This window comes from Leucopleurus acutus (genome assembly GCF_964270905.1).
Source record: "Leucopleurus acutus genome assembly, chromosome: 5".
Classification (NCBI taxonomy): domain Eukaryota; kingdom Metazoa; phylum Chordata; class Mammalia; order Artiodactyla; family Delphinidae; genus Leucopleurus; species Leucopleurus acutus.
In genome coordinates, this window is record NC_139147.1 from 143410948 (window position 1) to 143423472 (window position 12525).

Consider the following 12525-nt stretch of genomic DNA (forward strand, 5'->3'; position numbering starts at 1 on the left):
TACCAGGAGCTTCTCTTTGCAAATTTGTCGAGTCAATATATACTGATACTGTTTCCTAAAACTGACAGAGGTGTGGAGTTGTCACATTTAAGTATGTCAGCCTATCTCTGCTGCTCTTCTACAGATGAAGTGGAAATGTTTTAATGGTGTCAAATTAGGAGAGCCTCTGGGAGGCCCTGGTAGCACGGTTTTCACCCACTGTTGTTAAAGTAGATGAAAGTTGATTCCCTGGTTATCACCTTGACTCTGTATCTCTACCAGATTTCTCTGATCTCTTTTGAAAAGGTGCAGAACGTGTAATTACCTTGAAAATGGAAATTCCTGGCTCGATGCCCCCTCTCATTCAGGAAATGCTGGAGAATTCTGAAGGACATGAACCCTTGACCCCAAGCTCGAGTGGGAACACAGCAGAGCACAGTCCCAGCACCTCGCCCAGCTCCGTGGAGAACAGCGGTGTCGGTCAGTCACCACTGCTGCAATAAGACACTTTCTAGCCACTTCCAACATTCCCCAGTACCTTCACTCCTGGGATTTAAAATGCAAGGAAAAAACATTTTTACTGCTGCTTAGTTTTTGGACTGAAAATATATTCAAACTCAAGAAGGACCAAGAAGTTTTCATATGTATCAGTATATACCCCTCACTGTCTAACTTACCTAGAAGTACAAACTTTTTAAATTCTAAAAATCAATCAGCCATTTCATGCAACCGAAAACCAGTTAAAAGCTTCTATTCTCCTCTGTGAACACTCAAGATTGCATGGCAAAGACCCAGTCAAAATGACTTACCCCTGGTTAAGTTTCTGAAGACTCTGTACATACAGAAGTATGGCTCTGTTCTCTCTCTCCTATACGTTTGGTGCTTTCCTTTTGTCTTGCATACTCCAAATAACCAAGACACCAAGGTTATGGAACAGATTACTGTACATGTCCAGTTAAGAAAGGGTCAAAAAGATAACTCTCTTGCCTTCGCAGATCAAGACGTCGAGGTAAGGAAATGGGACTGTCGTACAGTGTGGCAAGATAAGGCTAAAGGTGTTCTACTTTAGTTAGTGTAGAAGCTTGTCCTTGCTCTCTGGATGCCCTCAGACCGCATCTTTTCTTTCATGTTGCCCAGTGAAGTATACGACAAATTCACTGCACTAGCAGAAGAGAATTCTGTATCAGTGTAACTGCCAGTTCAGGTATCAAATGTCATTTGTTCAATTGTGGATGTCACTTTAAATTAAAGGTGGTTTATTACTTGTTTAATGACATAACTACACAATTTTTTTTAAAAGATGATACATTTTTACAGTAATGATAGCCTCCAAGGCAGAAACACTTTTCAGTGTTAATATAAGTTTTTGTTTACCTATTCACAAGCCATTAGGGAGGTTTCATGGGATAATGACGGGCTGGTCTCTCACCTGCACCGTGGAACCAACTGTATCCTTCCTGATTCCCGCTTGTTACTGGGGGAATTTGCGTTGCCTCCCCAAAGTCACCGGCAGAGAATCTGCATCCTCTGGCCTGGTTCAGTCACTACGAACAGAGTGGAGGCTGGGGTGGAGTGGTTAACAGACCCAAGTGTCTGTCAGTTTCTTAGTTCTCATTTAAGCACTAGTGGAAAATTTTTTTTTGATATATTAGCAAGTCTGTGATGTACTTTCACTGGCTCTGTTTGTACATTGAAATTGTTTAACAATGCTTCTTTCTATGTTCATATACTGTTTACCTTTTTCCATGGAGTCTCCTGGCAAAGAATAAAATATATTTATTTTAAAGGTGTATGAGAGCTTTTACTGCATGTTCACCTTCAGTAAAGAGACGGAGAACACAGTTCCATTTTTAATGTTTAAATTTCATTTCAAAAAGCAGGTCTGTAGTCTGCAATCAATCATGACAATTAAAATCTGTGCTAATGCACAACAGTCTATAACAATTCTACAAGCCAATCAGACAGTACATGACATTTCAATGAGTAAAAAAGAGCATAAAACTGTATGTGTAAGAACAAAATGTTAAAAGGCCTACCACAATAATAAAAAACCGTCAATTACATCGTCACATTAAAATAAGCCAGATGTACAAAAGTCTTGAGACAGAAAAGACAAAAGGGACAACACAAGTTATCTGCTGAAAACTGTTTTCTGTGCTCTGTGGGCACCTAATTAAACATCACAAAATCAACATCTTCTTCTTCATCAGACTCTGCAAAATATTTTACTTCTTTCCTAGCCCGACCGGTCCGCGGCAGAGAAGGTGGTTCAGAAGTGAAGTCTGATGGGAAGATGTCCACATCTGAATCCTGATCGAAAGATGTTTTCTTCGGTTTCTAGACATTTTTTTTTTTAAAAGAGATTTAAAACCCCGAAGTTGGGGGGGGGGGGGAAAAGACTAGTGTTAAAGAGAATTATTATTCCTTACACGTCACTTATATTTGGGAAATACTACCAGCAGTGGTTCTTTTAAAAGCAGAACTGTAATGCTAACTTAAGTGTGAAGCCAGTTACCTAATCATTTTCACGAAGGGATAATGTGCCACCTTGGTGATCTCATGATACCACCATTACTTATTTCTGTCTAAACTTGTGTTACCCAGCAAATCTGCACAATGCACAGATGAGTTAAAATTCAAGTTGTCTTATTGGTAAGTACCTATCAATTCGTAAGAGGAAAATAAGACTTATGGACAGTATGTGTAGTGCACGCAGTAAGCATTTATAAAAGGCATAGGAAGGTCACACCAGGATGGGCCACAGTCACAGCAGATAACTGGATGGAAAACGTCAGTGTGGAGAGCACCACGGAGCTAAAGTCATCTGTTCGTGTTTTTTAAGTTTTAAAAGGAAGGGGGAGAGAGAAAAAAGGGTGGCATCTGATGTTATTAATTTACCTTAAAGAGATAGTGTACTGCTGGAGAAGGGTCAGACAAATTGGGAAAAGTAGCCACAGTCAAATGAATTCAAGTTAAAAGGAATCAAATCAGTCCTGGTCAAATAAATTCGAGTTCAAAAGAAATACCCTTAATTTGGTCTGGAAAGTAATACTTTAGGGTAGCATGTAACTTCTGCCACTGCAGGCCGTGGAAGACTCAAGCAGGCTGATTTATGCCGCCCTTTATCCAAGAGGTGGTCCCGATTATATAAATTTTACACGTGGATAATTTTTTAACCATATACAAGCCCCCTATGGATAAGACATACTAGGTTTAAATCTGTTACAAGACATTACAGTAACAAGCGAACTAAGCCAATTATATAACATTCTTAAAACTGTGCATTAAAAAGATGCTGCTAATTACCTTGCTTGTTGTTCTAGAGGTTTTCCTGCCAGGGTTATAATCACCTTCGTTTTCAGAGCCAGATGCTTTCCTCTTCTTTGCCCCTCGGCCTTTACCTTAAAATGATACAAAGGGGTTTTTCTCCCAAGGGTAATCAGTGCAATATAAAAAGTGTCAAAGCATTATACTTTTACTTCTTTGGCATGCCCAGTTGGTACTGCAATCCTGATCTCTTACTGTGATTAACATAGAAACAGTGTGTCAGCATCATTTCGGTTCTGGGGTTGACATGAGTAAGGAGTATTTCACCAATACATTTAAATTAGTTGGAAAGTGCTGGTGACAAACTTTAATGACCAAACCCCTAATGCATAAAAGAAACCTTGGCATTTTGCACAGGTGGTACTTGGCCTGAAAAGAAAATCTCTTAGAAGAGAATTTGTTAAATTGTATGCGATGAAAAAAATTAGTTTCTAATTTGTCATAGACCAATACTTCTAAAAATATAGCATGAATTACTAGAAAAGCAAGACATACTTTCTTATTAGCACACATTGTAGAGGTCTGGATGCTTACTGTAACCTCTCCTGCCACACAGCAGTGACAGCCAGTTGCATATCCCATTTTAAGTAGCACAGCCCTACACTAAACTCCCCAGTATTAATCACAAGACCATCTGTCAAATCCATATTCCTTCTCAGACTAGAGTCACCCCATGCGGCCTATTTTTTTTTTCATCTACCTAATCTTGCATGTTCATCACTGGAGGAGGAAGGGGAGAAGGTAACATGTAAACGGTCACCAAACGTTCTCCATCCTACAGTGATGCCAGAGAAAGAGAAAAAGTAAGCGGCAATTCTAAATTTTTTAAACTTAAAGAGCTATGACTAACTGATTGTACTAGTAAGAAAAGATAGCCTAAATGGTCTTGGGATGTCATAGTTGATCAAATGAATCAATGAGATGGCACTATTGAATTTATAAAGGTTTCAAACCATGCACTGCCTAAGTACCAACCTCCCTAGTCACTGTTTCTTTTCTGCCCCTTCGGTTCCCTGTAGGTCTGTATCTCCTTAACCCAACCAATGCTTTAAGAAAGAAACACGTTGATGAGAGTATCTATCAGTTGGACAAAAGACTGAACAGCTACCCTTAGAGAAATCATGTCTTACATATTTTTTTAAGCATCTTTAAGGACTTCGTAGATTCCAGAGGCAAAGAGGAGACAGCAGGGAGAGGAGCTGGTGCTGTGCCCTTGCGGGGGCCCTGAGGACAGCTGTTTCAGCTCCCACATGAAGACAGGGCTCTGGTCTAAGGGTCCCCATTCCAGCCTCCGCCAAGGAGTCTCACACTTTAATGAGGACCCCCCCACTGCCTTTTATAACCACTTCCAGGGAGTCCGCTGCAGGGGGTCTCTGAACCATTCTTTGGTAGCAAGTTGCTGACTTACTTGACCTCTTTTGAGTCTCAGTTTCTTGATTTGTAAACAAAGTGGACTAAATTGCTGTATTTCCTTTGGACTCTAATTCAGCACTGATTCTTAGAACATTGCTTACTGAGGAGTGAAACAATTTAAAATAAAATAGGTACCCAGTCTCTCTAAATTCAGTTAGTAGAAGAGACTAAACACTTGCCACATGGAATATGCTAGAGGGTTATACAAAGATAATCCTCACCTTTGGGTGCTGTTGTCTTCTTTGGAACGCCAAATTCGGAATCCGAGTCAGAGTTTACAGTCTCTACTTTCTTCTGTTTGGGAGTTCTCTTGGGCTTGGGGGCTGTATCTAAAGATGGTTTTCCTATTAAGCAAATTTCCATTTCATAGATCAATGTGATATTCTTACAACAATTCAAGCTGGAGTGAGTCCTATAACGATGGAATTTCTTACTGCTGATATGAAATTGAGTAGCCTTAAATAATATAATGATTTCTCTCCGTTTGGTGCCAGTGTAAAGGCAAACAACTGCTCATAGGTGACAAAATGGTTTTTATTGAATTTTTCATAATTTGCCTTTTGATAATTCAATTGAGAAATTTAAATTAACAAGGGCCATTAAAATGAATGAAGCAATAACTTTTAAAAAGCAGTAGTAAAAAGACATGAATGATAACGCCAAGTATAACCACATGTTAAGTTCTAACTTTTAAAATGTTTTAGAGAAAAAAAAATTATGGGACCCTCAAATACCATGAATAGAAACTTCACTTCCATTCAGAGGTTGAAATCAGACTTGGTACTTTTTTATGTGAAAAGAAACATGAAAATTCTAGGTAAGTGGATAATAGATCCAAAGGCCTTTATTTTGATGAATTTTGTTTTTAAAAACCTTGCTTCATTTACAGTCTATGAAAATTGATAAATCAGCCTTTACTTGTGTGATTAGTAAAACCTAATTTGAAAAAAAAGGATGTACTGAATTAACCACACTTTTCTATTAAAAACACCCACACTCCTTATATGGAAAACGTGATCGCGATCCAATACACGGCGCTCAAGGTGAGGCCCCTTGTTGGAACAGCAGGAGCGGCCCGCAGGCTCTGTGGGCTTTCCTACCGCTAGAGCCACGGGGCAGCGCCGGCGGGAGTGCGGGCTCCACACGTGGGGAGGTGCAGTGACGACCCTTTCTCCTGGGACGTTTCCAGGCCTGCAGTGTTAGGTGGCACTGGCGACGCTACCGGGCGGGTGTAGGTCAGGTACGTGCGTCCTCTGAGCCCGTCTGCTGTGAAGCACTGGAGCCACAGGACGGGAGTGGCTGCGCATGCTGGCCTTTCAGTTAATGCTAAGCTAACTCGTTAGGTCTAATGGGGGTGAACAGCCTGATGAAGGAAATGGGCTGACACATTCAGAGAGGGAAAGGGCTCCCCAGTTTTCAGGGTGGTTGTAAGATGCTCATATCAAGATGATAAAAAGATGCTTAAAGGGGAATTACAGGGCCCGTCTCAGTTTGCGTTCTCCAGAAGCAGACCCCACCTGATCCTAACGAAAAAACTCAAGTTAGGAGTGCCCACTTGGGAGGTACAGGAAGGCAGTGCAGAACGAGACAGTGAAGAGAGGGCTGGGTAATGGGAGGGTGTCGAGCTGTCATCACTCTGGAAGCTTCACCGCGTGAGGAAGCAGAGAGCTGGCATGAAACCCGAGCGAGCTAACCTGAGGGGCACGAACCCTGAGAGACGTGCAGACCAGCTTTCCTCAGTCACGGGTAAAGGGTGGCGGGCACAGCAACAGAGAAAGTCCTCAGTAGAGAAAGACAGACCATGGCCAGGGCGGGGCTAGAGGCTGGAGGGCCAACCAATTTCTCACCACCGCCCCAGTGTGTCCAGAACAGCAGGGGCTTTTACTGTTGTTCTGCTGCATGCAGTACATGTGTGTCTACAACGGTGGGTGTCTGTTGTACGCTTCTAAGATCCTGAAGGGACATTCCATACTGTTGATTTACTTGCTGGGTAAGTGGTGATTATCTTTTAAACCCAAAGCACTAACACTGACCTCCTTCAAGGTGTGTGCCTCAGTACCAGTAACAGATTCATGAATCAACTCCAAGCAACTTATTCATAAACAATCTAAGGTTACGGAAAAGAAAGCTGCATGACTCACAAACAACAAGAGGCCCAGACTGAGCTGAGCGACGGCTCCCAGGAGGAGTTAAGGCATGGCCTACACAGCTGAGGCGGGCAACTGCTATCAGCACAACCTCTCAGCCTACTTCACAACCCGACAACTAACTACAGCACAGCTTTACCAGAAAGCTGTCTTTCCATATCAATGCATGGGGTTATAATTACAGCAGCTTTAAAATGAAGTCTTACAGACATCTGAATAATTACCTCACATGGTTAGAAAACAAGAGGGATTTTCCTCATACACATTTATACTTCATACCTATTTTCTATTGAAGTCCTAGTGCAAATAGTTTCAAATTACATTAAGTTTCCTTTAACCATCTCTGTATGTTTTATGCGATGCTTAACAAAATCAAATACAAGTACATACCCTTCTTAGCAGCTACTGTTTTACTTGGAACTTTTTCTGTTTGTTTCAGACCAAATGATGGTGAAAAGACAGAAGCAGAATCTTCTTCATTACTGTCAAATTTAGCTGAATCTAAAAATTACAGGGTTTTTTTCAGTAAAGAGATTCTATAAGGACCACTTCGTAGTAAAACTGATTCTTTTTACTGATGACATCTCTTTAGCTAGATAATAGATCTTGTAAGTTTCTATTTTGTGATCATATAATCCACAGTATACAAACAGCGGAAAATAATGTAACAATGTTATATTTCAAAAAAGTTACTCTGGTGTAGAACAACATAGAAATGCATACAGTAATAAAAATTCCTAATAGTCCCAAACGCTAATCATTTAAAACATAACTGACCAATTCAAAAATAAATACTGATGACTTATTTTAAAATGAGACATTAAAAAGTTCTCACTGTGATTATTTTAGCATCTACATATCTAATTAACCATTTCAGGAATATCAGTAATAACGTTCATCAACTTTACATCATTAAAGGTTAATTGAAAAGGCATGTAGGCTTACCTTCAGTTTACTTTTACACTCAATTTAATTAATCAATACCTCCCTCCATCCTTCCCCCACTCAAACCAAAACAGGGACTCTTAAAATGGCAACTTGGATGTGAAAGTTTTATATAGCTGTTTTGACATGCTTTCAAAAATGTGTATCTATCAGTACTTATAGAACCTGTACCGCATCTATCTACATGTATGTGTGTATTTAAAAAATGGAAAACAGTAACTCAAATGTAACTAGGTTGTTCTGACCTTAGAAATTCCACACACAGAAATGTAGGCAATAAAAAAGTATGCACACTGATTAAATTTGCTTCTATGAAGGTTCTAGTCTTTCAGCTACTGGGGTTCAGTAAAACAAATCTGCATATTGGTACACCTGTAGCTTTAAAAAAAGCTGTCATATATCCATTCACATTGCCATGAAAATTAAATTTTGCTCTTCCAGAATTTGTCTATACTTTTTTCTCTCCTTAAAACACTCACACTCCCCCCACTATACACACACACACAGGTTTGCATCTGCTTCTCCACCTAAATGCTTCCATAATGCTGATTTTGACCAATCAGTTGGGAATCACCTCAGGAAAACTAAATAAACCTTATTACATTGGGGAAAATGTAAAAAGAAGGTAAGTTTTTTACTCATAAAAAAAATCCATAGCAATAATACGTAAGTAACCAAGAAAAAGACTAAATGAGCATACCATCTTCTGACTTCTGAGAGTATGAAGGAAATGAGAAGAGATTCCCGTAATCCTGACCTTTGTCATGGGAAGACTTTCTAATAGAAAAATTAAACACAACAATATAATGTAAGTATCTGGTTTCAACTTTGACAATTTATATATAATATGTATTGCAGGATTATAATTACAGAACAAAATTTTAGTTCTCTCATTTGTTTCCCTTTGCCAAAGACAGGGCAACCAAACTCCTTTCTTCTCTCTCCTAAGTGTAAGTGTGCATGCATACACACAGAGATACCAGACAAACCAACGATTTAACAGAAAAGCAAAACTCTAAAGTTATTCAAAATATCACTAAATTTTATGGTTGACAGAACCTCTTCAGAATTTAACATCAGTAAATTATTGGCAAAAATCCCAGAAGAAAGAATCTCCACCAGAAGAGGCAATAATCTGACTTCTAATACTTGACTGCTGTGGTTAAAATACTTCCTTAAAAATCTGAAATAGTTCACAGACTTCACATCCTACATGTTATGTGTTCACACTCACCAGAGGCAAGAAAAAAATCAAGACCAAAGCTAGGGAGGAAAATTAAACCTCTCAATTCTAAAGATTTAATAACTTTTCTCTGAACCAGGAGTGGTCAAGCTATGTCCCGTATGCCTGCTGCCTAATTTTGTAAACAACATTTTACTGGAACACAGCTACGCTCGTTCACTTACATATCATTTATGGCTGCTTTCCTGCTACAAGGGCAGCACTGAGTAGTTGCAACAGAGACCATATGGCCTGCAAAGCCTAAAATATTTACTATCCAGTCCTTTATGGAAAAAATCTGCCAACCCGTGCTCTAAACTATAGCAACGGTTATGTAAGCAGCTGTAATATTAAGCAGATATATTACTTCATGAGAAGGACCTGACCTAGGATGGAGCTTACTGTAAGACTGCTGCAGATGTCCAGACACCTAGCTGCACCATACAGCTGAACAGCAGTTGCTGTGTTACTTACTCTGGACTAGCTTTGGATTTGCCTGGTGAAAACGTATATTCATCTTTATCTAGGCCATCTGAAGGGACAAATTCATCTTCTCCATCATTTGTTATGGGAGATGCTTTAACTTTCAATTCCTCTAAATCATTATTGTCATCGTCATCATCAGCATCGTCGTCCTCTTCTTCTGAGAAATCAAATGTGTACTTGGGCCTTTCAGCTAGGACAAAAATAAAAGTGAGTGTTAAACTCAAACTCAGCTTTATCAACATGAAATACTATTCCAAACAACGCACGTGAAATATATTCCAGCTGTCTCTTAAAATATACAAGAAAAAAAAGAAAAAGACAAGCATTAGAGAACAAAAGTCAGCCACTCTGCCTCAGTTACTCTGATGGTGCTGACATCTGTCCTGTACTCCCTGGAGGCTCTGGGGCAACGCTGCCTGTCTCGGGAGAGGGTGAGCTGATGAGGCCACTAGGATGCTGCCTGTCATGCTTAAATCTTACTCAAAACAGTGAGGAAAGCAGTCATGGCCACTGTGAAAGTGACTGCTAATATGAGATTTCTCATTTCTGCAATTACGAAAGACAACTCTTACAGGTCTTTAGGAAGTGCTGCACTTTCTCTTAACCTCTTCCATAAAAACTCCTATCTTCTCTTCACAGTAGTTTTATTATGAAATAACAGTCATTTCTCAGATGCATAGTAAAAATAGAGATAAGACCTCAATATATTAGCAAAACAATATAATGCATAAAAAGGTACCAACTATGGAGAAAGGCACACTGGTATAATGCAAGTAAGTTTTACTATAATTTCTAGCATATACTATGGAATAAAGTTTTAAAAGTCATTTGGATACTATGCAATTTTACACTTCATTTTAGATGTATGGAAAAAGCCTAAATACAATTTGAAAGCATTTAATAAATTTTCATGTAACTTGTTATTGTGTTAAAAATTCACCTCTAAACTATTGCAACACTGTAAATCAACTATAATAAAAAAATTTTTAATTCATCTCTATTATACGACCTATGCACATTAGGAAAAGAAATTCAATCACTTAGTGACTAAAGGCCTGAGATATAATTTTGAAAGTATCTCCCAGAGATAAAAACAATCATATTTTATTATTCATTTTATGTAAATTAGGACTTAACAATTTGAGAAGAATCTATAAAATAGGACACATCAGTTTTTAATTATTTGAAGACTTCAAATTAATGATTCAGAAAGGATCAAATCACATGCTTAACAGCAATATGTATTAGCAAAATGGGATTCTGCAAGCCTAACTCTAACACTGCAATTATCTAAATTATGCTGTGTGCATATGGAACCAGACTCCTAATGTAGGGGAAATTCTTCATGATACAAGGGGTAGAAAATGAAAAGAACACTACATAGCACTTCTATGGCTCCATCACTGCTGGTATACTACACCAAGGTATGTTTTTTTTTTTACCAAACATCTTCCAACTATGGAGGGAATACAACCCAAACTTTATAACAAAAATCGGTAAGAAAACATGATTCACTTTAGAGAAATTCAGTCCAACTTTGCTAGAAAATAGCATTTTGTAAAGGTTTTTTTGTCTTCATGAACTATAACTTCTGAAATACTAATGGTTTAGTACTTCAGAAACACTGATGATACTAATACCAACTTACGAGTAATACTAACTTTGTCAAACCATAATATATATTAAAATATAAAATATATCAGAATACCAGCCGCTCTCCTAAGTAAAGAATCTCGTGGAATAACCACAGGTTCTGTTTCTTCCAAGTCACTTTCTGACTTGGATTCATCATCTGACCAAGGATTCCGTTTCTTCACTTTCTTTGCGCTGGGTTTACCAGATGATGTAGGTGCTTTTCTCACCCTGGTACCTAAAAACAAATGAGCAACAATAAGACATGTATCAATACCTATCCAAACATCATTAGTAAAAATAAAACTATTGTAATGAAAACTTCATGATAAAATAACAAATGTTTGTGAAAACTGAAGACATTACTTCAACTAGTAGAAAAAAAGTACAATCAAAAGAATGTAGTAATATCCTGAACATACAGATTTTCTGACACACAAAAATACTCTAACAATTCCTCACCAGGCTCCTTTTTCTCCCTTTTGGGTTTAGGACCTTTATTTATAGGAGCTGACGGGATCAATGCCTCTTCTCCTGCACCTTCTACTTGTGCACCACTGAATTCTTCATCAAATTCCACTTTCACTGCTGTGGTATCGAGATCACCCTACACATTGAAAAGAAAACCAAACCATAAGTAAAAATAAAAGTTAAATTAGGGCTTCCCTGGTGGCACAGTGGTTGAGAGTCTGCCTGCCGATGCAGGGGACACGGGTTCGTGCTCCAGTCCGGGAAGATCCCACATGCCGCGGAGCGGCTGGGCCCGTGAGCCATGGCCGCTGAGCCTGCATGTCCGGAGCCTGTGCTCCGCGACCGGAGAGGCCACAACAGTGAGAGGCCCACGTACCGCAAAAAAAAAAAAAAAAAAAAGTTAAATTAACACCAGATACTTTAGAGATACACTTCCAGCCAAGAGATCGTTTTTTCATATCAGATGAGTTAAAAAACAATATAAAGCGTGATTCTATTGAGGTCCTAAGAAATGACTTTGATCAGACCCTGTTTTACTTTATCTCATGCAGCTGTAGAAGATGACACTGCTTATCACTCCCTTCTATGACATGACAGCTACTTAAAACCAACTATGAAAAATAAGAAGGCAGCTTTTGATTATCAAAGGGACTTTCAGACTCATAGCTAAGTATACCACAAGGTACCTGAAAAAATATGTTCCCATAGCTCACGCCTCTATATACTAGAAAAAAATCTTCAGATTACTGAATGAAAATAAGCAACCCATGTCTTATAATGCCTAGCAGTACATAATGAAGTCCCCTGACCCTGAGACAGAGGGAGGGAGGCCTAGGGCAGGGTCAGAGCAGACACCACGGAGAAGGGGGCCTTTCCCACTGGGCTTTGAAGAATCAGGTAGAT

At 39.0% G+C, this 12525-nt stretch overlaps 2 protein-coding genes across 4 annotated transcripts in view; one reads left to right on the top strand and one right to left on the bottom strand.

Moving 5' to 3' along the window:
- Positions 1-1558, top strand: part of RARB (retinoic acid receptor beta) — a 185907-nt gene extending 184349 nt beyond the window's left edge. The window contains exon 8 of the mRNA XM_082840503.1: positions 286-1558. Coding sequence (XP_082696629.1) covers positions 286-482 — 197 coding nt within the window. The 3' untranslated portion in view covers positions 483-1558. The remainder of the gene's footprint in view (positions 1-285) is intronic.
- A 210-nt stretch (positions 1559-1768) lies between these two features.
- The window catches only part of TOP2B (DNA topoisomerase II beta), a 67072-nt gene continuing 56315 nt past the window's right edge, over positions 1769-12525 (bottom strand). For 2 of the 3 annotated variants that reach the window (XM_082839424.1, XM_082839423.1), the window contains exons 29-36: positions 11614-11758; positions 11228-11389; positions 9508-9709; positions 8512-8588; positions 7257-7367; positions 4941-5063; positions 3286-3380; positions 1770-2316 (exon numbers count right to left, since the gene is read on the bottom strand). In XM_082839424.1, the coding sequence (XP_082695550.1) occupies positions 2149-2316; positions 3286-3380; positions 4941-5063; positions 7257-7367; positions 8512-8588; positions 9508-9709; positions 11228-11389; positions 11614-11758 (1083 nt within the window). In that variant the 3' untranslated portion in view covers positions 1770-2148. Of the gene's footprint in view, positions 2317-3285; positions 3381-4940; positions 5064-7256; positions 7368-8511; positions 8589-9507; positions 9710-11227; positions 11390-11613; positions 11759-12525 lie in introns of all 3 variants that reach the window. The other variant, XM_082839425.1, reaches the window with a different exon arrangement.